Source organism: Nymphaea colorata, chromosome 2 (assembly GCF_008831285.2).
Source record: "Nymphaea colorata isolate Beijing-Zhang1983 chromosome 2, ASM883128v2, whole genome shotgun sequence".
Taxonomy (NCBI): Eukaryota; Viridiplantae; Streptophyta; class Magnoliopsida; order Nymphaeales; family Nymphaeaceae; genus Nymphaea; species Nymphaea colorata.
Window position 1 is genome coordinate 3,044,719 of NC_045139.1, and position 27,831 is coordinate 3,072,549.

At 40.0% G+C, this 27,831-nt stretch overlaps 4 protein-coding genes and 1 pseudogene across 6 annotated transcripts; 2 read left to right on the top strand and 3 right to left on the bottom strand.

Annotated features, from left to right (window-relative positions):
* Nucleotides 1-971: 971 nt before the first annotated feature.
* LOC116249304 (low-temperature-induced cysteine proteinase-like) lies at nucleotides 972-1,525 on the bottom strand. The gene is made up of 2 exons (XM_031622535.1): nucleotides 1,214-1,525; nucleotides 972-1,097 (listed from the first exon to the last, which is right to left on the bottom strand). Exons 1-2 carry the CDS (start codon nucleotides 1,523-1,525, stop codon nucleotides 972-974), a joined length of 438 nt encoding a protein of 145 aa, XP_031478395.1.
* A 10,226-nt stretch (nucleotides 1,526-11,751) lies between these two features.
* LOC116249309 (probable indole-3-acetic acid-amido synthetase GH3.1) lies at nucleotides 11,752-14,106 on the bottom strand (annotated as a pseudogene).
* A 1,958-nt stretch (nucleotides 14,107-16,064) lies between these two features.
* LOC116248156 (protein ELC-like) lies at nucleotides 16,065-17,401 on the bottom strand. The gene has a single exon (XM_031620790.2). The coding sequence runs from the start codon at nucleotides 17,142-17,144 to the stop codon at nucleotides 16,095-16,097; it is 1,050 nt and encodes a 349-aa protein (XP_031476650.1). The 5' UTR covers nucleotides 17,145-17,401; the 3' UTR covers nucleotides 16,065-16,094.
* A 3,889-nt stretch (nucleotides 17,402-21,290) lies between these two features.
* Nucleotides 21,291-24,588, top strand: LOC116247124 (pentatricopeptide repeat-containing protein At3g14580, mitochondrial-like). 3 transcript variants are annotated; one of them, XM_031619097.2, is made up of 3 exons: nucleotides 21,291-21,493; nucleotides 22,084-22,232; nucleotides 22,630-24,588. In XM_031619097.2, exon 3 carries the CDS (start codon nucleotides 22,632-22,634, stop codon nucleotides 23,859-23,861), a length of 1,230 nt encoding a protein of 409 aa, XP_031474957.1. In that variant the 5' UTR covers nucleotides 21,291-21,493; nucleotides 22,084-22,232; nucleotides 22,630-22,631; the 3' UTR covers nucleotides 23,862-24,588. The 3 variants fall into 3 exon arrangements, with proteins under 3 accessions (XP_031474957.1, XP_031474958.1, XP_031474959.1); XM_031619098.2 differs by lacking the exon at nucleotides 21,291-21,493 and adding an exon at nucleotides 21,554-21,995; XM_031619099.2 differs by lacking the exon at nucleotides 21,291-21,493 and adding an exon at nucleotides 21,554-21,835.
* A 2,292-nt stretch (nucleotides 24,589-26,880) lies between these two features.
* Nucleotides 26,881-27,642, top strand: LOC116248715 (uncharacterized). The gene has a single exon (XM_031621664.2). The coding sequence runs from the start codon at nucleotides 26,941-26,943 to the stop codon at nucleotides 27,430-27,432; it is 492 nt and encodes a 163-aa protein (XP_031477524.1). The 5' UTR covers nucleotides 26,881-26,940; the 3' UTR covers nucleotides 27,433-27,642.
* Nucleotides 27,643-27,831: the final 189 nt, after the last annotated feature.

The following is a 27,831-nucleotide window of genomic DNA, read 5'->3' on the forward strand; positions in this document are numbered from 1 at the left end:
TGCCACATCTTCCTAGCCCCTCCAAGCCCATGAACTACTATCAGGTACTTCACCAATCCACAAAGGAACACACTATCTCCAAGCCACCCAAGCAAAATAAAGACAATCATGTTGATTTTTTTTCAAATGTTCAAACCAATCAAGTATTGACATTGGAAAACGATGTTTTTGATCAACCAAATTTTGAAAACGCTGACATAGATGGGGGGGGATTATGTAGGATAATTTAGGATGTTTTTGTTTACCTTGGATATGAGAGCCGAGATGATTTGAGATCACTATAGATCTCAAATCCAAGGATTTGAGGTCAGATTGTCTCTCATCCTATCTCAAATATGATGTTTTGGCAATATAATGGTATCTTAAATCCTTTTTTTCTAACATAATGGTGGAAACCAATGTTTGTTTACTTTGTAGGTCCCATATAAAAGGAATTTCAGATCAGCTTCATATCTCAAATCTGAGTTGATCAAACACTCCTTGAAAGAAACAAAAAAGGGCATCATGTATAAAGTTGTTAACCCAGTAAAATTGGGCATCTCTATTTCATATGTGGTTTTGGCAATATATCAAATCAGCATCAGACCAGCATCAAATCTCAAATATGAGGCTATTAAACACTCTCTTAGAGAAACAAAACCAAACATCTTGTGTGAGGATTGTTAACCCAGTGTATTGAGAATCTCTATTTCAGCACATGAAGTAGACTTAGCAACAATTTGAAATCTCTATATGTCCAAGCAAAGTACAGCTAATAAGAAACAAAGCAAACCACCCTTTCCATGAAAAGGAAAGGTGTTATTTTTATACAATTTGAAATCACCATATGTCCAATCAAAGGTTATCCAACAAAAAACAAAGCAAACCACCCTTTCCTTAATAAGGAATGGTATTACTTTTCGTCTCATTATTCATTGATGAACAGTATGTCATTGGCCTCTTTCCCATGACAAGGAAAGCTTTTGATGACACTAGTAACTTTCAACATCATCATCAAGCATCAACAATGTTGGTGTTGTGTCAAGTGCATCAAAGACCTTTACTTGCTTGGCTGGTATCCGGTTCAGTGCCTTTTCTCCAAATGAAGTGCTCGTGTTCTATGGCAAATGCATTGTAAAAATGATAAGATCGAACTTAGAATCATTAACTTAACAAACGATTAATGTAAGTTAAAGAATAAAGAGAATTAGGAATGACACCATCGGTTTGTTACCTTCTGACAGATGCTCACGTCAACATTGCAAATGGGATAATCATAAGGCCAGCAAGTGCGATCATCCTCGCAACATGTGGTGGACTGTGAACCCCATTGATAGCAATTGTCTTCTTCTTCATAGATGCAGCAGTAGGTGAAGCTCATAAGACATAAATTATATTCATCACAGAAAATCGTTGGTATAAGCTTCGGGGGTTTGGGTTCAATTTTGATCGGATATGAAGGCCAAATGGCAATACCACACATTCCATGCAAATTTCCACTGATATTCTTTTCCATTCTTATGTATCCAGCCTCACCTCCGACCATCCCCTCTCTCAAAATCTGATTTTAAATCCATGTTTTTTACATTAAAGTGTGGTTTGAAATCCACGATTTGATATAACTGTGAATTTCAGCCATCATAAACTTAAGCTTCTCTCAAAACTGAAATCTATAGGGAATCAAACTCAACCTTATTTCTCATAAAATCCACGGTCTGAAAAATAAGACGAAGTTAATTTGGTAAAAATCCTTTTGCTTTGTGTTTAAAATTTGTCTTATAGCTAACTACAAACGCACTGTGTTTGAATCGGTCCATTCCAATATCTGAGTTGTAGTGAACCGATTTAGTTTGACGGCCGATTTATTCAAACTACTTTTGAAAAATGATATTTCAACCACAGTTAAAATTTAGAAACTTCAATTCGGACCTCCTCATAAAAAATTTCTAGCTCGGCCCCTGGATATGCTGTCTGAGTCCAAAACGATATGATCAGCAAAAGACATGGAGAAATGAGATTTAATACAAGGTTGATGCAGGCATCCTCTTCCCTTGGCCGATCCATCAAAAGAGAAGTGACTCAAGGCAGACAGAACCGGAGAACTCGAGGAAGCATCCACAGAAGCGAAGGGTGCCAACTACAAAGAGGATGGTCGTGATAGCTCAGTTGGAAGTTACAGTAGGCTACGGTCTTCTTCCATGTCAGGAGAAGGGCAGCGTCCTCATTGTTGGACCGGCTTTGTGGGTTTTTAATTGCAAATCTTGTGACCTTGAATCAACAGCTTTTGCAATTGAATAAGAATCCATCCAGCTGATTCATATTCTCTCATTTTAGGTGATTTTTAGTATCATCTAAGGGATTCTCTTCCTCCCTTTTTTATTTACATTACAAATCTGTAAGTATTTTCAAAGGCCATTAGTGTGGGACTATATATATATATATATAAATTTTTTATCTCCTTAGAGCAGTATTTCAAGATCTTGAAAATACAACTACTTTTTTTCATATGATGGATCTTCTTAAAGTCATTGGTGGAGACAATTTCCATCATGTCTGACATATTAAGATTTGGTGGGCAACTGTTTAATATTATTGAAAAAGTGCTCCGCTTTGAGATGTTACAAGTTAAGAAAATAAAGAAAAGTCTGCAAAACTTATGACAATAATGACAAAATTTCGGCAATCCATTAGATCTGAAAATGATATTCCTTACAAATTCTTGCAACTTTTGTAAATTCCATTAATGTTTCTACATATCTTTCCAATGAGAAGATAAAATGTTTTAAAATTAATGTCAGAATACGTTTAGGAGAGCCTCTCACTGCCTCCCCACCTTCCCTTTCCCCTCTCTCAGCGACAGTTCAAACAAGGGTTTGATTCACACACTCTCTCTCCTAAAAATCCAGAAAAGCAAAAAGGTGCGGAAAATTTTTCTACTTTAATTTCTATGATGAATACCTCGTTCCAAGAACAATATGAGAAATAATTTGTACAGTTTTCATCAAGTTGCAACTAATTTTATGTATAAAAAGAAAAAAAAAATACTAGCACATAGCGTAGCTAAATTAGCTTATGTTGAGAACATTTATTAGCGTAGGGACAAGCCTCCTGAATGGAGGCCATTTTTGAATGATATTTTTTTGAATAGTTGAATACATTGATACGGGATCTGCCTAAACCGAACTTGATATTATATATATATATATATATATATATATATATATATATATATATATATATATATATATATATATATATATATATATATATGAAAGCTATCTTAATTCGCTGATGAGGAAAAAGCAGTTTTCTAAAACAGTCACGATGAACTCTTGTAGAGACAGAACGGAAAGTGTATAATTTAACACATAGTCAAGGATGCTTCGCCCGTTTGCCTTTTCTCTTAAACCTCTTAGCACTTAAACACCCGGATCGAGTGCTGTTCAATTTTCACAAACTCAACCATATGAAAGGATGAAAAATGTTAAACAAAATTGTAAAGATAGAAAATTATAAAAATCAGATGTACAAATTAGTTTTTATGTTATTGTAACATTGACAAACTTGGATTTCTTAACATCTAAAATTTGATATAAATATAAAAAATCATCTTTTTTTATTATTATATTTTCATACACTCTGCATTTGTCTGTATGGTTAGACAGATTCAAGTAACCAACTTAAAACATGCATTAAAGTAAATAAAAAAAAAGATTATATATATACATATATAAAATATTTAAATGGCCTCATTATTTGATCATGTCAACCGGATCAATTACTAATCAGCCATCGGATGACACAGATTTAATGACAAACAAATTTGGAAAAGCATGCTTTTCTTGGGATATTTTAATTTGTCGTTAATTTTATAAACGGATACCAAATACTAGTGTATTTTTTATCCTTGATAGCAGACCAATCAAACATCTCACTCTATTTGGTAGTTGGGAGATCGCTGGTTGATGCCAATTATTGACATAAGTAACTAAGAACATTATATGTAAGCGATATGTGGATATGCCTCCACGGTATGCTTTATTGTTTTAAGTTGTCTTAAAAATCCCAACCTTTTATATAAATGTCTGAAAGCATAATAATAATAATACTATAAAAATCTTATGTTTAGACTTTAGATTTGGTCGACTTATGAATCAACAAAGCTAAATTCGTTCTCTCTTTTAAAACCTTAAAAGATCGATTCAAATTTATGCATCTAATTTTCATGCTTTTAGGCTTATAAATCAAAACATTCTGTATCAATCCGCATGATTCTATTTGTAAAAAACAATCCCACAATGCTGGAGAGCTAGAAAGCTCTCAATGCGAGGCAGAGTTGGATGTGAATATAAATCCTGTCTTTGTGGACTTGTAACAATTTGCATGATACCACTTGGATGTTGAAATAGTAGACTACCATCTACTGGCTAAACCTATGTGACAATCAACAAAATCAGATAACTGAAAAGTCAGAATCTTCCCTTTTGTCTATTAATATTTTCACTAGATGGTCCAATTAAACCTAACATGTTAATTGAGGTCTACCTGCTCCCTACTCTCACATTCAATTTGATAAGCCGGTCTACCAGGTCATTTGCATGGAAAAAAAGAGCCTGATGCCGGGGAAAGCGATCACATACTATTTTCTTAAAGACCGGTTGTTTCCATTAAGATTTTCATTTTACGTAGTTGTTTCTTCTGGATATCAACATCGTTAAGGGTAATGTGCAATACTATAGTGAGTTTGAAACTATATGTAAAAGTGAAAGCTAGCACTTATACTTCTTTTATTAACTTAAAACTGAATCATCCACGATAGCGGCCACATTATTAAAAGATTGGACATACTTTCTATACATTATGGCTGGAAGGGTACAAGCATGTATGCAGTATGCATGATGACTCCAGCTATCTAGAATTACGTAGTAATCTCACCAAATTCATTGATTTGAAGCAATGGATGCTTAGGAGAAAAACAAAAAGAGAAATGTGTGAACTAATATTAAATGATGAACATACCCATCACCTTTTTTTTATATTTTTCTATTAACCATTAATCATGTTGAATCAAACAGCCTTAATTCGATTGTTGGGTGACTTTGAAAAGATAAAGTCAACATCTAATTTTTCTATCTTTTTTATATATATATATATATATATATATATATATATATATATATATATATATATATATATATATATATATATATATAAATAAAGAGAGAGAGTGTGTGAAAGTGCCCTTGTGCGCCTTGTGCGCATAAGATATTCACATGTTCTTGTTAGACTGATAAGGCATATGGAAAAAATACATGATATGCAAAAGGGTACCTGATAAGGCATATGGAAAAAATACATGATATGCAAAAGGGTAAAGCGTATACAGTGTACGAAGGTTAGAGTATTTTAAACTTTTGACCAATAATTTTAGATTGAGAAATATGGAACGTATAGACATTTTAGAGTACTACGTTTACGTAATCTATGACCAATGTCTCCCCACCTAATTGACTTAACTAGCTCGTCTATACATATGCCTGAGGATGAGAGATTATTGTGCACCATTAACCATGACCGTGCGACGTTTCTGGGAAGGAGTGTGAGTGAATATTGTATACCCACCCAAGACCATGACGCCGGCGCCAATCGCCGACTTGGCCTTGTAATTTCGGTCCGCTCTCCACACACCCTTAATTGTATGTTTTCTTCTTTTCGTTCTGGAGAGAAGTGAATGAAATCATGAAAGCGTCACTAATAATATCCAGAAGTGCAGTTGTGCCAAGAGAAAAAGCATGCCCCAGAAAATTAATGCGAAACTATTTGTTTTCTGATGTCCCCACATCCTTAATTTGTCGTTCAAAATTCTTCTTCGAGAAACCGGTAAGGAAAAGCGCGACTTCCGGCCGATATTGGATGAGGGTTTTGACATTATATATGGGCGTTTATAATCCAATCAAGGTCTGATTCTCAATGTGTTTCCATTTTTCGTTTATAAGAAACATGACTCAACAAAGTGCGTGAACCTTCAATATGTACCTTTAAATTATTTGCAAGACCGTCTTTATGAATCATCATCCAACATTTTCTTTGTCAAAATCGATACCAATTCAACAACAGTCATGTGTGGCTTATCAAATCTGTGTGCTGCATGTACAATTACTAAAGGCCGGCCCATTATGAAGCAAAATCTGCCTCTTTTGGTTAGGTATACGATGGGCTTGTAGGTAAGGCTGGGCACCGGGTTGGGTCACCGGTAAGTAGTCCGAGTCTAGAAAAAAGGGCATCGGGCTGGTCCGGTTGGGCCCGATAAGCCCGGGTGAGCCCAATGATATTTTTTTTAATATTTATTTTATTTATATATATAAATATAATATTTTATTACAATTAATTATATTTATATATTATTTTACATTATAAATATTTTTTAATTTAATCAGGTTGACCTGGGCTGCTTATTGGGCCGGGCCCAGGCTGATGCCCAAACTTATTTGCAAGAAAGGAAAAGGTATGCGCAAAGGAATGGGGTGCCATATCTATAATTGATCGCGATCAGCGCAATTGATCGATGATTACTTCATCAGGTCTTCTAAATTAGTTGATTTCCATGATTAGCTTTACCAGGAAGAAAATGATCTCCTTTTGGATTATGAGTGTTTAAGTGAGAGACATATAAGGCTACTAGTTAGTTAAACATCTTGATCCCATTTGCCGAGGAGCTGAAATCCTCCAACAGTTTAGGAATATGAGATTCTTTCATGGATTTAAGGTCAAAACATCCTTCCTTCCTCCAATCCGATCTTAAATCATGTAACATATAACATGAATTTAAAATCCATGTTACTGAGATCCTGCATTTGTTTAAACTGAAGATCTTCTAAAACATACTTTTTTGTGCAGTCTCTAAATATAAGATCAGGCAGGAGAAGCTCAAGAAAAAATATACTTTTAGTATTGTAATTTCAAACCCCTTTATCTCCTCCTTTCATGGAAAAAAGTAGTGTCCGGACAAGCTATTAAAGATTGTGAAAATAACCATGAGCCCTGATCTTCAAAGCTGAGCTCAAGATGGAGAAGCGACGCCTGAGTTAAACCGTGGAGTTTCCAAGTCTAACTTACGTTTCTATTATCAAAGTAAGACACTCAATGAACCAGCATATACAGCAACATACCTTCTTTTGCAGTGCATGTTGCACTTAGAACAATAATAGTTTTGAAATTATGTAGAAGACCAAATTACACCTGACTTGGCTCGGGCGACAGTGCAAGTTTTGACAAATAGCCTCCGTCTTGTGCTCAGCTTAGCAATTAGTACATCTGCCACCGCCTAATGCCCTTTCTCACATCGACACAAGATATTAGGCCGTGGCTCTTTACAGTTTTGGCCTGTTGCCTTGGCGACATATATCAGACCAACATCCTCTTCTGTGTATATATACATATTAGTAGCAGAATCTTGCCATCAGCCTAAAACTCTAAAGCTAGTGGATGCTGAACGTCCTTAGGACTTTGCTGCACCAAACTGGTCCCTTTCGTGGGGACTGGAAGTCCACTATTATTAGCCTGACCTTTTTCTTTTTATGCACCCCAAATCATCTTAGGACCAAACTTGGCCATCCCTTCAGTCGATTTCCTTTTGACATTTGGATTCTTTTTTTGCTCACCAAGACAAGGCACGGTTTCATAGACTCAGCCGATTCAGGATCTAGCGCCCACTCTGCGCAATTTCCGAGCGGTGGTCGTGGTTAATAGTAGGGCTGCACACGAGCCGAGTCGAGCTCGAGCTTGCCCAGCTCGAGCTCGACTCGACTCAACGAGCTCGAGCTCGAACTCGAGTCGAGCTACCTAACACAAGCTCGAGCTCGACTCGATTAAACAAAGTCGAGCTCGAGCTCGACTCGATTAACTCGATTAGCTCGTCTAAATAAAAATGATCCTTCTTTTTAAAATATCTAGTAAATTTCATGACGTGGGATGAAATTTGTGAATCACTCAACCCTGCCAACAGTTTAGAGCTGCAAATAGACACCATTTGGTATTAGACTGTTCTCATTATTAAATATTATAGAATCATAAGCTGATGACTGAACAACTGAACAAAATGTAAATAGGACATAATGTATACGAGGAAATAAAAGTTTAAAATTGGCTACAGAGTATGGTAAAATAACAGCCAACTTCAGCATATGTCCTTTGATGGAAAAACAGACGAGCAGATTCAAGTCCAGATCTGAGCAGAGCATCATCTCCCAGAGGAAATTGGATAATAGCAGCAAAGTATTGAGCAAGCTTTAGAATATAGTTTGAGAAAACGTAGACAGGAGTCAAGATCAAGGCTGTGCAGAACAGAAAATAACCCATGAGTCCATGACCTCTGGCTTTGCATGTAAATCCCCAGCATCCTCAACCTCCCAGCTCCAAAGGCCTGTCCACACAGTGTCTCCAAAGCACTTCCCATACCCAGCTGCCATGATCACCAAAACCCAGTTCAAATTTCCAACAGAAATCATCCAATACATAGATGATATAATAAAGGACATGCTCCTTAGTGCAGAACAGAAATCATCCAATACGCAAATGATATAATACAATATATGTTCCTTAGTACACAACAACTAGCAGATAGAAACAAAGCTTTTTTGGTTTGATGTCATGGGCTGCCATGTCTTACCAAGAAGCCAAAACCCAGCCCTGCAACCACATAGTTCTCTATGGACACAGCAGCGAGCTCCATAGCCATAGCTTCTTGCTCTCTATCAGTGATCTCCTGCACAGAGTGGGACTGCTCTGGTTCTCCAGCAGTGGCCCTTTAGTGTAATGTGCACTAAATATTATTGCAGGATTCCCAGCCATGGCCCATGAATGAATGAATGAACAGAAAAAATCATCCCAGGCAACAGAGCAAGAAACAACGTGAGAAGATAAATAAAAGAAAGAATAATAAAAGCTATTTATTTCAAGCCACGAATGAATGAACAGAAAAAATCTTCCCAGGCAACAGAGCAAGAAACAACGTGAGAAGATAAAGAACAAGAAAGAATAATAAAAGCTATTTTTTTCAATGTTTCATGCCTAGACCCTTTAGTGCCTAAGTGAAGGCCTTGCACACAGCTGGATCAACACATGCCTGGCACACATGTCATAAACAATATACAAAAAGAATTTATGTTAATGAAATAAAAAATCACGTGAACATGAAGGAAGAAAAAGGAAATGTGGATCAATGTTGTTAATGTTGTTCCTGTAAAGCTTGGTGAACAAGATTTAAGAAAGAAAATATTGGACAGGCGAGATTTGAAGGTTTCTAACATGGCTAAAAACCGTCGACTGCTTAGGAAGAGCAAATTTCTTCCAAGCAATCACTTTGCACGAGGAAAAAAAATAACAAAATCTCTTTGACCCCTTTCTGAGCCTTCTTTCTCATTTCTAACCACCAAAATAGGCATTGCATCAAGAAATTCAAAACAACAAAACAGGCTTCACAAAACAGGTAAGAAGGAGGAAGAGGAAGAAGATGAACAACAAGGAGAAGAAAGGAAGGTTGAAGGGGTACCTGACGTGAAGGCGGGGGCAGAAAGCACGCCTCTAGAAGCAATTACGACCTCAATATTTATCCCTTTCTAAGATCTCTGCCAAAATAAAAAGCAAAAAAATGATTAATAAGAGGATGAAGTCAAGGATTTGTTTGAAAGCACAGGCGCAGCACAAGATGTTCAAAACTTTGACCCCCGGAGGAGCATTAGCATACCATCAGGCGTTAGGCAGAGCAGAGGGCGGTGGTGGGCCGGTGGCGGTGGCAGAGAAGGAAATGAGGAGGAAATGCAGACAGTGGAGCTGTCGTTCCCGTGCTTGTGCAGACCCTGCGAAGGTGAGCCTGTGAGGATGAGGTGTCACCGTGTCACGGACTCACGAGAGTTTAAGAGAGAGAGAGGCAAAGAAAGAGCGCATGAAAAAGAGGGGAACATACCTGGTGCTTACATAACAAGCGTTGCCAATCTTTTGGGTCGTCTCTGGATGCTCATTTGTGTTCTTTTCATTGTGTGGACTGTCGTGGGGAGCCTAAACGAAAACGCAGACGGCAGGCCGGACGGTGGAGCTGGTGGTTAGATGTCGAATGCCATTGCCGGACGGTGGAGCTGGAGCCTGGTGGTTAGATGCCAAATGCCGGACGGTGGTCCGGTGGAGATGGTGTGCAGCGGTGGCGGTCTGGGCCGTCTGGCGGAGAGGAGAGGACTGGATAGATAGTCGACGGAAGAGAGAGAAAAGGGGAAAATAACTTATAACCGATCAATTTTTACCCTAAACCGGTGAACCGGTTTTGGTAAATTTGTGTTATCGGTTTTCAAAATTTAAACGGTTTTATATAAACGAGTCGAGTCGAGTTCTTAAAACTCGAACTCGACTCGTTTACTCATTCGAGTTTCATTGTAAGCTCGAACTCGACTCGTTTATAAACGAGTCGAGCTCGAGCCGAGTTTAACTGGGCGAGTTCGAGTCGAGCCCGAGCTGGCTCGACTCGTTGTGCAGCCCTAGTTAATAGGTTGACCTAGATGTATAGTTTACTGGTTATATATATATATATTAAATGATAACTTTTAGTTATATAGAATCACTTATCTCACTCAGAATGGTGTAATCTATTGCAAAAAGCGGTTGAAATAAAAGACAAATAGGAAAAAGTGATGAGTACATTCATTATCTAACATTAAATCATTTATTTATTTCATTGGTTTCATCTCAGTCGTCTATTATGAGTGAACTGGGCGACAAACTCGTCTATATATATATATATATATATATATATATACCGTGTAAGCTTAACTCGAGCACAGTTTTACAGAATTTGAAAGAACATAATTCACAAGTACATGCTTTTGAAGGAAGATTAAGCGCAGAGTCTCTTTCTTTTTTATTTGTTAGTGGATCTATAGATCCAAGAGCCAGAATTGCTTGCCAACTTGTTTCTTGTTTAATATATATTTACAGATTAAACTTCACAAATATTTTCGTTTCTAAAACAAGACGCTTGCGTCCTGATCAAAGGTAGGTAGTGGAGTGATCTCATACGTCAGATAGTTACATGCGCATTGGAGCATTATTCTCTCTTAGCTTTTGGTGGACCTACAGATGCCGATATATAAGCGGACGCCAAACTGCGGGTCTGAAATTCATGCATCCCACGTTAGTCTTACCTCCAGCTTTTTCTCAAGCAGAACAGATGCTACAGTAAATAAAACAAGTATTAAATACTCCCAAAAGAAAGCAAGTGGTTCTGTTAGCTACGAGTAATTAAAATTATGCTCATGCAATATGTAATATGCGTTCTGCGACTTATGCCGGTGCAATGTCTTCTTATGCAGGAAAGAAGCATCTCTTTCTGTCCTTGTCTGTCTCTGCTCGATGGGGATTGCCTAAAGTAGAAGCATTTTAATCGTTTGCTTGTAGAGTTCCGCATCAAGAAAGAAATCCAGGCGAGGGTGTTGTCAATTTCCTCACAAAGGCACAAAATAAGAAATGCTTCAGTAGTTTCACCATGAAAACGACAATTGAACTTGAAAATTTGCGCCTTCTGGACATAAAATACAGCACATCGTTTGGAACCTTTGAGAAGGGAACAAGCCAACCATACACTTCTCTTATTCAAGAAAAATTAAGCTGTATGACATTATAATATAACGTTGAGCACAACATTATCGCGATGCACGCACTAGAGAGGGAGCTGAAAGAAGGACAGTAGATGGGAGGCCACTATTAATTAATTAACTTATTAATCTGTTAATGGCGACGAGTTGGGGACCAATAAATCAGGGCTGGACTGAAGTGTAAGGAGACGACCCTTGAGTCCAGCAGCTCCAAGATGGGAGCGAAAGTGACGCACCTAGGGGCCTTGTACTGGTTAATGGAGCCACCTCTGGAGATGGCGAACTCCATTAGCTCCTCAAACGTGCCGCGCTGAACCACTCTTATTTTAAGCGGCCCAATCGACTGATCGCACACCCTCCCTTGTCTATACACTGAATTGAGCCTTTCCACCATGGCGAGGCAGCACTCCTCCATCACCCCCTCCAGCACCGGCACCGGATCCGGCCCCTTGTCCAATGCCAGCTCGAAGAATACGATGTAGTGACCCGGTATGGTCCTTGTATCGGCATAGCTGGTGTACTCCGGAATCCTTGTGTGGTTGTCCTTCATCAGCCGGTTCGATGCCGCCTAGACCGCCTTCTGCATCTCGGCCTGGTCGGTCTTATCCGAGTCGATGCTGAGAGCCACGTTCTTCCTCCGGATGAAGTGGAACTGAGGGGCCGAGTTGTGGAAGCCGTTGAGTCAGAGGATGTCTCCGACGCGGTAGCGGTACAGGCCGGCGTAGGTGGTGATGACGAACTCGTACTCCTTGCTGAGTTGAAGGTCGGCGAGGTCGAGGAGCTCAGTGTGTCTCGGCTCGTGAGGCTGGTCCGGGTCATGGGGAAGGAACTTGAAGTAGCCCATGTTGGGCATGATGGTGTAGGAGACCTCAGATGGGTGGGAAAGTGGGTTCAGGTTGAGGCCAAAGTAGCACTCTGAGGAGGCATACATGGTGCAGACCAGTGGTGGTAGGCTGCCCCTGTAGTAGTTGAATGACGGGATGTATTGAGCGATGGCACCAGTCACAATCACATCAAGGTGCCAGATCTTGGTGATGATACCTTCCCAGTTTTGGTCTGAGCCGTTGTTCCGGATGAACCTAGCCGTGTCTGGGTCCGGCTTGAGCAGCTTGGCTACGGCGGCTCGGATTGATGGGTCAGTGATCTTCGGACTGAGAGAGCCCCTCTCGATGTCGAGGGCGAGGTCTTGCCAGTGAACCTGAAGGAAGTGGATGGCCCGGAGGAGACCTGAGCCGAAGACGGCGCCGACACGGAGGACCTCTTGGGGCTGCAGGATGCCGCAAAGCATCTGCGAGTACATGCTCTGGAAGGAGTCGGAGCAGAGGATGGCCTCCATTGGGCTGGTGTAGACCAGGTAAGGGTTGAACTTCCTGCACTTGAAGAGCTCGCTCTTGTAATAGCTGGTGAGGACGGGGCAGGCCGGCAGGCCTCCTGGTGTCTTCGTGTCGGTGTTGACAATGAGGAAGTACAACCCTTTTCTTTTGTCTAGTCCTGGAACAAACCTGCATGTTATCTGAACATCAGCATGAAATCCATGCACTTTACTCTTCCTTTTTTCCAGACACACACACAGACAATCTCTCTCCATCTCTGCTTGAAATGGGTGGAACAAAATTTCATCTTCCTCATAACATTTCATCTCTCTCTCTCTCTCTCTCTCTTCCATCCCTATATATATATATATATTATATATATATATATATATATATATATATATATATATATATAATATATATATATATATATATATATATAATATATATATATATATATATATATATATATATATATATATAGTGTGTGTGTTGCGTGTCCACCTGTGTCTGCATGTACAGAGGCTCAGCGGATCCCAAAAAACATCTTCCGTTTATTAATCTTTTTATTAATGTCATCCCATGCAAAGTGGACTTTTATAAGGATATACAAAACGTTCATGAATAAGGGTGATAAACGCAAATGCAAACGCATACATGATGCATGCGAGAGAAGAACGAGAGAGAGAGTGAAAGAGCTAACTTGTTCATGACAGGAATGAGAAGATCGTAAAGGAACTGACGTCGATCAAGATCTTGCTGAATTGTGAGCATGAGCTTCTGCTCACCAGCGGACGTACCGGAACTGTGAAAAGGTAACCCAATGGAAAAGAGAAGGACGCTTGTAAGGCTTTTTCTGGGTTTCCAAGACAGGAAACAAAAGCTCAAAACCCTAAAGAGCTAAGAACCAAGAGAGAAGCCGAAGTGAAAGGGTAGCCATGCTTGGTGAGGAACTCGGAGATGGGGTGAGCAGATAGGATAGGGGAACCATGGGGACCTTGGCTTTGAAAGTCTGGCGATCGGTGCTCCCTCCGAGGCCGCACCGCTGCTGCAGGTACTTAGTGTGGGTGTTCTGGCTCAGTATCTCCGCCAGCACCCTCTTCTGCACATCGTCCGCATTCTTCGTCCTCCTCTATGAACTCCAAAAGCTCAACGTCCCTCCCGCTCGCACTCATGGCCCCCGCCTACACCGATCACAGAGTGACAGAGGACAGCAACAAGTGAATCCGATAAGAGAAAAGAGAGAGAGTGTTAGTTTTGTGGGTGGTGCAGAGCCCTTATAAGGACGGGAGGGGAGGGCACGAAGGCCGCAGGTGGGGGACGGCATCCTCAGGCACAGTAGCGATAATATTTTGCGCCTGGAGGTGGGACCCGTGCATGCCGCAAGGCAGGCAGTGGTCCCAGATCCACGTCAGCAGGAAGGGAGTTCGCAGGGGGCAAGGGTGGGCCCACCGCTGCCCTACCGGGTCGGCTAGCCGCTTGGCGCCACCCGCGGTGGAGAGTCGGGCCAGCTCGAGAGAGAGGCAAACGGGCGTCACGTGAAAGGCAGGAGCCGGCCGTGGTTCCAGCGAAGGTCGTCAGACCCAGGCGCTGAAAGTCGAAGTGAAAAGGAAGGGGGCGCAGCATTAGACGCACAATCAACAAACTTCATTTAATGAAACAAACTTCATTTAATGAAACAAACTTCATTATAAGGAAGGGGGCTCAGTATTAGTTACCTGTAATGAAACAAACTTAATTATATATTGCTGAACCAAACTTCATTTAATGAAACAAACTGCAATACAGAGCCCACTTCCTTTTCATTAAATGAAGTGGCTGTTTGTGTATCACAACCACATTTTTTGCTGTTTAATGAAAAAGAAGGGGGCTGATACAACGGCTTTATCGGCCGCTGCATCGCCATGGTGATCACGGAACTCAAAATGGATAGGTGGGTGCAAAATTAACATATATAAAATGTGGCGATGCAGGCGCTAAAATTAACTAATATAAAGTTAATTTTATATAAAACTAACACAAATGCCATCTCTCCCATCTCCACCTATAATGGCGGCCAATTTGACATCAGCCTGCTGGTCTGGAAGGTAAATTTTCTTCTGTTTACTCTATATTTCCTTCTGCTCCCACGTATAGTAAGTGGTCGCTTAAGATTCCAAACAATGATCTCCAATTTAACAACATAAACATTTTATAACACTATCGACTCATTTCACTGGCCAACATAACTTGGAAGGAGCCCTAGCCAGCTAAGAAGGTTGTAGGTCCTTTGAGAAAATTGGTGCATAAGTTGGCCACTTAGAAGTAACTAGAGGCCCAATTATAGATTGGGATATTAATTTGAGCTCATAATTTCAGTCAAAAGATGCAGTAGATGAATATTAATGATGTTCCAGTTAATTACATGGGGCAGATGAGCTCATATTTTATTTACTCTTGGTCATGAATGAAAGGTACATGCATTCATGAATGTTTATGCCATAAAATGTCGTCTCCCAACAACTCACACCATATAATTATGAGCTTATCGGCTCACTTCACTGGTCAACATAACATGCATTCATGTGGAGGAGATCGGAGCTCACACCATATAATTATGACCTTATTCAATCAATTATAGATTGGGATATTAATTTGAGTGAAGAATGCATGAATGTTTATGCCATTCATGAATGCATTTCATTCATGACCAAGAATAAATATATGTTTAACTTTTGAGGTAGATATATGAAACCATATGTTACTGGTGTCATTGTCAAACGACCCCTATATTCCTGTAGGAAGACATTTTCGACAAAGACTGAATCCGGTAGAACCACGTAGCTCTCTATGAAGTCACAACTTATTTTCAACAAAGCTTCTTTGTCGTCAAACCAGATTAAGTCTTATTTTTATAATCTCTTTCACTTTTTAGTAGACTAGAGAATTTTCAGTAGAGAGAGAAAGAAAGAAAAAGTTGGATGTACTTACGTTTTTGGGAGATGCATAACTTCCTAGTTTGCGTAAATGACTCTCTTTGACCATACCCAGTTCGAATTTTGCTATCTTGTTTACACATATAATTAATGGTTTCTGTCGTGCATTATACTGGAAAGTAAGCGTTCTTCAAAAATCTATTTCTCAGAGATTCTGGTTTCAAAATGTGTTCAGATAGAACTTTTTCTCAGAATGTAGTATGTGCTTGTAGAACTAACCATTCATGAATGGCATAAATATTCACGCATTCTTTACTCAAATTACATTCTGAATTCATCAGCACCACCTGCAGCAACTGCTCCAATGCCTCCTTCTCATCCACCATCTCCTTCAATCCCTTATCGAGCTGCCCCTCTCGCTTCCTCAACGCCCCCTGCAAATTGAAGAGAGAATCCATTTCTGCCTCTCTGGCCTTCCTCAGAGCAACAGTATCAGAATGCAGCATCTCCAGAAGCTTATTGGTCGCATTCCTCTTAAAAACTTCAGACGGATCTTCCGTGGCGGGCGGTGGCCGTTGCGGCGACCCTGGCGACGGCGGCATCATGCGGCCATAAGGCGACATAAGCCGATTGAGGACACCACCAGCACCCGGGCGGCCCCCACCGGCCTGATGGCTCCATACAGAAGAAGAGGATGAGGATGAAGAAGAAGCAGATGGGGCTGGAGGAGGAGGCGACGGCGAAGGTCCGGCCGCTGCAGAAGACGAAGATCCACGGGTAGGACTATGAACCCTGTGACCTGAAGCCGCGGAAGGCTGCTTGGTATAGAGGGGAGGGTCGCGAGAGAACAGATCGCTCATGTTCTTGGACAATTCGATGAGATTCGAACTGGGGAAGACCCAATGGTGGAGGTACGGAACGGAGACCACGCCGGAGGGGTTCACGAGCGGGTGGGCACGGCGGATGATCATGTCCCTGGTGGGGTTCACGAAGACGCAGGGGGGCTGACGAGGGTATGACTCCAGGAGCCAGATGTCGACCGGAATGTTGTAGGTGACTCGCTGGTAGGCTATGGGTATCGTGCCCTCGGCCTGAAGGAGGTTGGCCGTCCTGCCGTCGTTGTGGGCGAAGACGGCCGTCTTGACCTGGAGGCTGGGGTACTCCTGAACCAGGTTGACGAGGTGTTGCCGGATGTACCATTTCAGGTCCTCGCTGTATGGCAGGGAGGAAGGGCCGCGCTGCGACAGGACGCCGTTTAGGAACTGAACCGTGAGGTGGCTTGAGTTAGAGCCGTACATGGTCGGATCCAAGGCAACCCGGCTTCCTCGCAGACAATCAATCGATGGTGGTGGTGGTGGCGATGGTTTTGACCTGTTGATCGAGATCGGGATGGCGGTGCGGCCGGTGCTGGAAGCAAATTGAAGAAAGAGAAGCTTCCAGGACTCCTTCGAGTTTCCCTGCAGGAGAAGAAAGGGTTGAGGGTCGGGTAGGGGAGGCGGGGCCGCTTTCTGGAACGGATTCGATTCGATTCCTTGCCGGCGAAGGAACGCGTCCTTCCCTTGTTTGGCATTTGGGCTCTTAATTATTATTATAATTCATCTCCACATCATAATCATCTTCTTAATGCAACCCTTCCCTACTCCTCAAAATCTAGTGGTGTGCCCTTTCATGAATGCTACAAATTTTGCCCATCTCTCCTCACCAGACAAGCTGTAGCCACGCCGCTTAAATGTCGACCACGAGTCAGGCCTAACAGAGAAACCCATCCATGCCTTTAGCTCTTTCTGTAAAGGGTGTTACAAAGAAAATCCTTCAATTCATTCCATAGACCAAACCGATCGAAGAAAGTCTTCTCCCCTTCAAAGTTGAGTATGAAGAACAAGATCTTTAATCCAAAAGGACTTCAAATTCCTTAACATAGGGCATCCATGCTGAATTGCTGCTTGCACCACCATACACCTAACTGTTCTCCTAACTAAATGTGAATCTTTTGAATTGGCCAAGAATTTTACAATACTTTTTCCCCAATCCTCAGCCCAAAATGTTGCATATTCATCCACCTCCCAGCGCAGCAGGTGTGCCACATCTTCCTAGCCCCTCCAAGCCCATGAACTACTATCAGGTACTTCACCAATCCACAAAGGGACACACTATCTCCAAGCCACCCAAGCAAAATAAAGACAATCATGTTGATTTTTTTCAAATGTTCAAACGAATCAAGTATTGGCATTGGAAAACGATGTTTTTGATAAACCAAATTTTGAAAACGCTGACATGGATGGGGGGGAATTATGTAGGATAATTTAGGAGGTTTTTGTTTACCTCGGATATGAGAGCCGAGATGATTTGAGATCACTAGAGATCTCAAATCCAAGGATTTGAGGTTAGATTGCCTCTCATCCTATCTCAAATATGATGTTTTGGCAATGTAATGTTATCTTAAATCCTTTTTTTTTCTAACATAATGGTGGAATCCAATGTTTGTTTCTTTTGTAGGTCCCCATATAAAAGGAATTTCAGATCAGCTTCATATCTCAAATATGAGTTGATCAAACACTCCTTAAGAGAAACAAAAAAAGGCATCATGTATAAAGTTGTTAACCCAGTAAAATTGGGCATCTCCATTTCATATGTGGTTTTGGCAATATATTGGTATCTTAAACTCTTTTTTTTTACATAACAGTGAAATCCAAAGTTTGTTTATTTTTTGGGCCCCACATAAAAGTAATTTCAAATCAACATCAGATCTCAAATATGAGGTTATTAAACACTCTCTTAAAGAAACAAAACCAAGCATCTTGTGTGAATTGTTAACTCAGTGTATTGAGAATCTCCATTTCAACACATGAAGTAGACTTAGCAGACAATTTGAAATCTCTATATATCCAAGCAAAGTACATATAATAAGAAACAAAGCAAACCACCCTTTCCATGAAAAGGAAAGACATTATTTTTAGACAATTTGAAATCACCATATGTCCAATCAAAGGTTATCCAACAAGAAACAAAGCAAACCACCATTTCCTTGATAAGGAATGGTATTACTTTTCGTCTCATTATTCATTGATGAACAGTATGTCAGGGGCCTCTTTCCCATGACAATGAAAGCTTTTGATGACACTAGTAACTATCAACATCATCATCAAGCATCGGCAATGTTGTTGTTATGTCGAAGTGCATCAAAGACCTTTACATGCTTGGTTGGTGTCTGATGAAGTGCTCGTGTTTTGTGGCAAATGCATTGTAAAAATGATAAGATTGAACTTAGAATCATTAACTTAACAAACGATTAATGTAAGTTAAGAATAAGGAGAATTAGAAATGACACCATCGGTTTGTTACCTTTTGACAAATGCTCACATCAACATTGCAAATGGGATAGTCATAAGGCCAGCAAGTGCGATAATCCTCACAACATGTGGCGGACTGTGAGGGGCAGAAACCCCATTGATAGCAATTGTCTTCTTCTTCATAGATGCAGCAGTAGATGAAGCTCATAGGACATGAATTATATTCATCACAAAAAATCGTTGGCATAGGCTTTGGGGGGTTGGGTCCAATTTTGATGGGGTATAAAGGCCAAATGGCAATACCACACATTCCAGCTAAAGTCCCATCGATATTCCTTTTCAATCTTATGTATCCACCTTCACCTCGGACCATCACCTATCTCAAAATCTGATTTTAAATCCATGTTTTTTACATTAAAGTGTGGTTTGAAATCCACGATTTGATATAACTGTGAATTTCAGCCATCATAAACTTAAGCTTCTCTCAAAACTGAAATCTATAGGGAATCAAACTCAACCTTATTTCTCATAAAATCCACGGTCTGAAAAATAAGACGAAGTTAATTTGGTAAAAATCCTTTTGCTTTGTGTTTAAAATTTGTCTTATAGCTAACTACAAATGCACTGTGTTTGAATCGGTCCATTCCAATATCTGAGTTGTAGCGAACCGATTTAGTTTGACGGCCGATTGATTCAAAAGTGCCATGTGTCAGTTTTAACATATTTTTTCAACTATTTTGTTTTCATTAACTTTTGTAATTTTTCATTTATATTTTTAAGAAAAGGTTTTCCTTTTTATTTTTAACAATTTAACTGATCGGATCCATTGCCGAACGGTTACATTCATATTCTCTTATACAAGCAATCGTGAAAACTTTACAAGAAGCAAAGATCATCTTCGGTGTACCTTATAACGAACTATTTAATATTTGAAAAAAATATATAATTCACTACCTACAATTTATAGAATCATGCATTTTGTGACAAATGACATTGACATGTATATTAAAAATTTCCGTTGTCCTTAACATATATATTTGTAGTCATGACGTTCTAATTAATTTGATGGGAACATACATGGCCTCAATCATTTTTAATGATGTCCTTTTAGCGATAAACAAACGAGGAGTTCCTATCAAATCAAAATTTTATTAATAAAAAAAGTCAATATTTTAGCATAACACAACTTGCATTTAGCATGCTTTATTTATGTTTGTAAAGAGGTTGGTGTGGATTTTGTCCATGTGGCTTCCGATATTCTTTCTTCTAGGCATCATTGTCCATGAAATACCGGTTTTAAATATATTTTAATGGCTCAAACTGGCAAGGCCATTCACATTAAAGGGGTTCGAAGTTTGAATCTATGTGGGCTGTGGGCTGCAAATAGTATTCACATATGTTGCGATTAGTTGCAAGTATGACATTCGAGTTGAAAGGTGTATCATAAGTACAGTAAGACCCAAACCAAACAACTTTAAAATCTTAAGGTTAAGGTTGTAGCATCATCGTTTCCATGTGTATGTCTACAAGTTTCCTTCCCAATTAACCATGAATTCTTTTAGATAGTGGTCGAGATACATGTGGGCTGGTGTAAGCTTACTTATTACTTATATATTGGTACCACATAGAAATGTATTTAGATACATATTAGTCGCCTTATAAAAATTTCAATTAAAGTATTAGTGTTCCTTAGCAGAAATTTTTTTACTCTGCCACTGTCTTTAGATCACATAGAAATACACTGAAAGTTGATATACCAATGTCTTCATACAACTTGGTCTTGAAAGTTTCGCCCCAGATTACTTTGTCAATGGAGTATAAAGAATTGAACCCCACTGGTTTTTATTTTTTTCTTTTTCTTTCTATGATATGAACATTAGAGAATCGTTCATTTTTGTTTCTCTCTTTTAAACTTTTTAGAGTTGTTTAGATGCACATGAAAGCTTTGTATCACCTAACTTACCCGATCGACCACTGGAAAATAACGTGAAAACGTGAATAAAATGGCAAAATGAGAATAAAATACATGACATTCTTTTTTTTTTTTGTATTTTATTCCGCTGACCAGTTTTTAACGTTTTAAACACTTTTTTTTTTTAATAAAACGTGTTGTTATGTGGCTATCTCTGAATAGACAAGATGGGCATGTAGAGAACGCCTCTGCAACACGGTCATAGGCCACAACTCATGCGAATACCATAAAGTTCCAATGGGAAAATTAGTAATGCAAAATGCCATATTGAAGCATGAAGATTCAAGCATACGAGATAGAAAAAAATGAGCTCCAAGTACTTTCTTGATCACGAATCAATTTATGCACCAAGGCTGAAACGGATCATGATCGACGTCATATTCAGGTTTGGACAGAATAAAAAAGCGCGCTTATTTCTTCATTTCTAATGTTCAAAGGTCGACCACAGTGGCAGAGCCTCTTTTTTTTTCTTTTTTTTTTTTGGCATTGATACTGTTTCAAAGAATCTTGGACCGCATGCATGAGAATTTCTATAAGAAATATGTTTGAATGCAAGTTTTTTGTGCTTAAAATTGTCCACAACATAATGTTTGTATCTCAGATTTAGTTCCCCCTCAGTAAGGCCTCAGATTTTAGGTTTTGTTACATAACATAGCTTTGAAGTTCGTGGTATTTCTACGATTCGTCTAGACAATGATATCCGCAAAGCGTGTATTTCAAATCAGCCGTATGTCTTAAACGTTCTAGCTTGGCTTATTCGCAGGATTTGTTTCTCTCTTTCAAGAGAGCTTATTTACATTTAATATTATGTTCTCTCTGTTTCTCCCGTCTTGGCTGATTCTAACTGGAGGGAGGGTTGATGGATGCTGGACTTCGGGAGACCAAACGTTCGACGAAATGCCTCACCCACTAATTTCAGTCTTTGCGGACGAATGAACCCTGATATAGCTTGTCTTTTTCTTCTGGTTTCTGCAGACGAACAGTTTATCTAAATTGCTCCGAAAGGGGGCGCAGAACGACTTGATGAGGCGCATCCAAGTGGCTGATTTGCTTACCTGCAGATAATAATCCTTAAGGAAGCCAAAAGAGACTAAGAGAGCCACCCACCAATTGAAATTGTCTCGGTAAGTCTTTTTTATCAAATTACGGCTAGCGCCTAGCAGTATTTTTCTAATATTCAAGGCAGACTCTTCTTGAGCTACTCTCATTAGGCACTTCTCGAACAGTGCAACCAGTTATCCTGTATTTTGTATACTGTAGTGCTTCCCAAATGTTTCCTATGTTGTATTGCTCTTCAGCAATTTAACTTGGGCCCTTCCAGTGATGGTGATGGTCTTGGTGTTGTATTGATGCATTCCAGTGTACTAGTTCTATTTCTTTGTTTTGGTCTTTCATTTTCTAGTTTGAAAGATGTGGAACAAAACTTCATAGTTGTTAACCGCTGTGAGATCGCTCCAATTCTGTGTTTCTTATTTTTTGGCATTTCTGCTTTGGGTTGCTAATGATCTGGCTTTGGTACAGAAATGGGTGCCCATTGGATGGTCTTTCGAAATTGCTGCAATAAATTCCATTTTCATTTCCGCAAGTTTGGCCCGATTCAGAAATTGAGAATCCCAATTGTTTCTTTGTCAACACTCGCTCAAGTACGACCTGATATCAATCGAGTAGATCATAAAGACTGGCTTTCTCCCAATGAAGTCCTGAAAGTCTTCAACGGGATAAGAGATCCTCAGTTGCTTATCAGTACATTTCACAAAGTTTCTCTGCGCAAGGACTATAAGCCCAATGAGGCCCTTTACAGCATCATAATGGAGAGGCTTGCTTACGCTCAGATGTTTGACGCAATTGAAGATATCTTGGTTAGAATCAAAATGGAGCGCTGCACGCTGTCGGACGAGTTCTTTCGTAATTTAATCAAGTTATTTGCTCATGTGGGGAACAATCCTGAACGGGCTGTCAGGGCATTATATGAGATGCCTAAATTTCGTTGCTGGCCTACTGTTGCTACTTTCAATTGTGTGCTGAATATGCTTGTTTGCACAAAGAGATACGAGACAATGCATGAAGTATATTTGAGAGCTTCTCGTCTGGGTGTCAAGCTGGATGCTTGTTGCTTTAACATTCTCATCAAGGCTTTATGTCAACTTGGAAAAATGGATGCTGCATATTCTTTGGTTGATGAAATGCCTAAACAAGGTTGCAAGCCTAACAGGAAAACTTATGCAACACTGATGCATTATCTTTGTGAGCAAGGCAATGTAGATGAAGCCTTTCAACTTTATGAAAGAACGGATAGAGCAGGTTGCCATCATGATACAATAACGTTCAATATACTGATCTCTGGGCTCTGCAAACAGAAGAGAGTGGCAGAAGGAATGGATTTGCTGGATAAGATGAAGGGCAAGGGATGCCTCCCTAACTCTGGGTCCTACCTGGCTGTTATTTATGGTCTGTTGGATATGAAGAAGTCTCTTGATGCAAAAGAATATTTGTACCGAATGATATCAGAAGGTTCTGCTCCCAGTTTTAAATCATTCAAGTTGTTGATTCAAGGACTCTGTACTGAAAGATTGTTAGATGATGCTGAGTTGGTTCTAAGAGAGATGATACGGCATGGATTTGTTCCTCGAATGGGAACCTGGAGAAGGCTTCTAAACAGAATGTTCCCAAGGGCAGGCAATACATATGTCCACAATGATGTTGTTGATGAATTAACACAACTAGAATGCATAGGTGGGATTTGTGAAAAGTGATTATGTTGCTGAAATGGTCCTACTGGGTATGGATTTCAAACAAGAGTCCTTTTATAGAGAAGAATTTTATGAACCTAAAATTGAATCATGGATTACCAACAAATGGGCACACTTAAGTGGTGTACAAATGTCATCTAGAATGTAATCTCCTTGTTAACATCATTAATGTCGGACTTGATGCCACTGCCATGGCAGCACTTATATATACTTTAATCATTCCTCAAAAAGCATAATGAAGAACAGGCTTTAGCAGGTGTCTATTCATAAGAACTGACAAGCACTTAGGAGGAGAACTTTGGATTTTGATATTGAGGATTGACTGCTTTGTATTTAATTGTTCTATAATGGATATATCAAGGTGGAGCTGGAGAGACTGAGATCTCCCTTCTGTTTAGTTTTACTATGTGGCCTTCCATGGATCAGAAGAGGATTTTTACACGGGAGCATCTGTATCAGTTGCTGGTGTGAATTTTGTTCCCTTGGATCTACTGTTTAGCAGATCAAAGAAACATGAGAAGTTCAGCAAATTGCAGACGAAAGCTGAGAATGGACTGTGCGATACTGCTTTGCCATGGAGTGGCCAGAGGAAGCACTACTGAATTAATAGCAGGCAATGCAGAATTCTATTGTATGTTCATGTCCATTAGATCTAGGATTGTAATTTACATGTGAAACCAATTTTCCTTCTGATCTTGGTTCAACCCTATTTCATTGGTTCTCCATTCTCTGCATCTTAGTTCATATTTGCTTCGTCAAATTCAAATTCCTAATTTGGGCGAGTTGATCAACCATTTGCTGATCTGTTTGCATTGCAGTGCTCCTGTTTGCTATTGCAAAGGAAAAGTTCATAATGTTTGCATTACAGTGCTCATGTTTGCTATGGCAAAGGGCTACCTAATAACAGGCTAGTTGGGAATTGAGCTGTCAACCCTGTGGCCACTACCGAATGGCTGGTTATGTGCAAGAAAAGGGAAGACTCAAAATATAATTTGCTCAACTTTTGCTATTGGGCTGACGTGGGCTGATGCAGCAAGATGTCGATCCTATACATACACAGGATTGACAGCTCTTTCATTTGATTTCTGACATGCATGCAGCAAATACAAAACCCGAAGGCTAAGATGGGCCAAGCTACAACAAAGATTGTAACTTTGGTCATCTCAGGTAAAAATACGCATGAAGCTCAGAAGGGGTTCTCTGAACCTTTTTTTTTTTTTTGGTGATTTCCGAACTCGACCATGTTGATACATTCAACTTTGGGATCAACAAAGCACGCCCATTACCATGTGGTTGAAATTTGAATGTTGGTTCACTTGAAACTAGAAAAGGCCTACCAAGTAGATTTTACTAGCCTGAAACCTGCCAATTTGAATGTGTGACTGGTTATCCTTGCATCATTCGACAGAAGGACAAAAAGTATTTGACATAATCTTTCATGGTTATATCTGAACCGAGTGGGTCAGATATTTGTCGCATCAAGGAAACCTGATTATCCTGGGTCATCTACCCACTTTCCAGCTTCACATAACAGACTATCTTCAATCTATGGAGTGCTATGTGTGACCACACGAATCCAATGGTTTTGTTGTGTGACACTCGTGTCCGATAGGATGCCCTTATTGGCGTAACCATGCGATCCATTTCCAGGAAGATTTCCTCTTCTAAACCAACAATCTTTGTGACTAACAATTAAGGTGCTGTTAAAGAATCAAGAAATTCAAAAGCAAATAACAATTATATAGACGGTGCTTCACCTAAACTTGGATGGGATAGATTGATAATATGGCGTAGGTTCCTTGGTTAGCATCCGATTAGAAAGATAAAGATATGTCTGCATGTAAGTTCCTTGGCTAACATTACGGATGCATATTGGTGTGATATATCTGATTACCGACTCGATTTTGGATCTGCTTAGTTGGATCTGCTAAATCCAACTGCTAGTTTGTTTTCCGTTCAGTATGTAGCCTCATAGTCATAACCGAATCTGATGTCCAATTTAGATCTGATAAAGATCTGATTCAATCACATATATAAGTCGAACCTTATGCTAGAATCCAAATTTTTGTTTCAGAAAATAAGATCTGAGTCCAAATCTGGATCGTATTAATCAAATTTGGGTAGGCTGGATGTGATCCGTATCAGAACCATTTACATAAACACTTTGAGTCTCTGCTTGTCTTCGGCCCTATTTACAGCCAACTCCCCTCTTAGTTGCCTCCATCAATTACTGTAATTAATTCGCAGGCATGAACCGAATTTAGGTCTGAATTGGATCCAATTCAGACTGGTTGCTCATTGAGTCCTCGATTCAATCAAGTGACTTATTGCTAATATATTAGGCCGATGATCCCACAAACATATACCTGGTAAATTAATATATGGATTATACCAAACAGACCTAGCACTTATTGATATACACACCATCTTGGGGCTTGGCTCATGTACCCTCTGCTCATATTTGGAGCTTGATTATCCTGTCTATTTCTTATTTTCTATTCAAAGATAGTTAAAATAGTTCAAACAATTTGAGATTTTAAAGAAATGGAATTTTTTAAAAATCATACGACCAGTATATTAATTTGGAATTGGTGATATCATATGATAATGGCAACACTGGTCAGAATTCAGCAACTTCTTGCCCAATTACAGGTCTAGAAGTGACAGCCATCAACTTTTTAAGATCATTGGTACATCAGGGAAGGCTGTTATTCCTATTTGCAGATGTTGGTAGGTGCATGAAACAAACAATTGATTAAATATGGTGTGCAGTTTATTCCATCACATCAAAATCATGCCAAATTTTGTTTGTTCTTAGAAGTTTTTGATAATCAAGCTGGAATTAGGCTGGTTTTACCAGATTATGCTGGTAGCAGCTTGGCTTGGGCGTTGAACTTTTGACCTCTCTTAACTCTTGAAAGATCTTAAGTTCAACCTCTTCAAGTAGATTCTCTTTTGTCCCCTTTCAAAATGGTCGGAAAGCTGATCAATAGTACCTACCCTCAACAGGTGTACATAAAATCATTTCCTGCTTCATCATTCTCTCACACTCTCTCTCCCTCTTTCTCTCTCACACACATTCATGGGGAACTACATGTCCTGCTCCCCAATTCCATTTATTTCATCATCAAGAGGTGTCAGGGTTCTAAGTGCCGATGGAAGGGTGGAGGTGTATGGGAAGCCTGTGAAAGCTGCTGAGCTGATGCTGCGAAACCCATATCATTTCATCTGTGATGCCCGTCGCTTACACGCCGGTCGCCGGATTCCGGCAGTGGAAGCAGACCAAGAACTGAAGAAGCAGAGGCTCTACTTCCTACTGCCCGTTGAATTGCTCTACGCTGTCATGTCCCGCAGAGAGATAGAGTCTCTGTCACTCAAGGCCTCTCCAGCCAAGAAGCAGATGTTCTCTAACAATATTGGGAGGATTTTTCCGTTGCTGGGTGAACTGTGCAGCTTCCCTTCTCAATACAAATCAAAGAGCGAAGAAACCAACACGGGGCTCAGCAGGGAGAGGTCTCCTCTGCAATGGAGACCTTCCCTTGGTACCATCGTTGAGAGCCCACAGAAACCATGACCACATCTTCATCGTCATCGAAATCGAGTTGGTGGGCATGTCCTGATTCACTAATCCATGGTGTCTAGTGTATGTTGGGAAACTTTTCATTCAGGTTGAAAGAAAATGCAGTTCGATCCCATTCTCTTCCCTTGTTCTTCACGCGAGGTTTTACTGTTCATCTTTCTCCATGTCGACTCATGAAAGTGAAATTATGTCTGATTTGATTTCTTTGCTTTTCCCTGTGATTTCTCTGTTTTGCTCAACTTTTCAGCTATTTAGTGTGGGGAGAGAGGAGAACCGGTGCTCTACTTTTTCTATTCCACCTGTCATACCTTTGTCAGTTCCCAGTTATCTTAAATGTCCCCCAGCGTCCTTGCCGGCGCCGGCGGGCGGTGACCTTCGCTTCCCGTTCTAAAC

Excerpts from the sequence above, each read along its gene's own strand:
- LOC116249304 (XM_031622535.1), bottom strand. The coding sequence starts at position 1,525 with ATGGTCGGAGGTGAGGCTGGATACATAAGAATGGAAAAGAATATCAGT. Across the intron at positions 1,098-1,213 it reads ACGTGAGCATCTGTCAGAAG|AACACGAGCACTTCATTTGG; the intron begins GTAACAAACCGA and ends CATTTGCCATAG.
- LOC116248156 (XM_031620790.2), bottom strand. The coding sequence starts at position 17,144 with ATGTACGGCTCTAACTCAAGCCACCTCACGGTTCAGTTCCTAAACGGC.
- LOC116247124 (XM_031619097.2), top strand. The coding sequence starts at position 22,632 with ATGGGTGCCCATTGGATGGTCTTTCGAAATTGCTGCAATAAATTCCAT.
- LOC116248715 (XM_031621664.2), top strand. The coding sequence starts at position 26,941 with ATGGGGAACTACATGTCCTGCTCCCCAATTCCATTTATTTCATCATCA.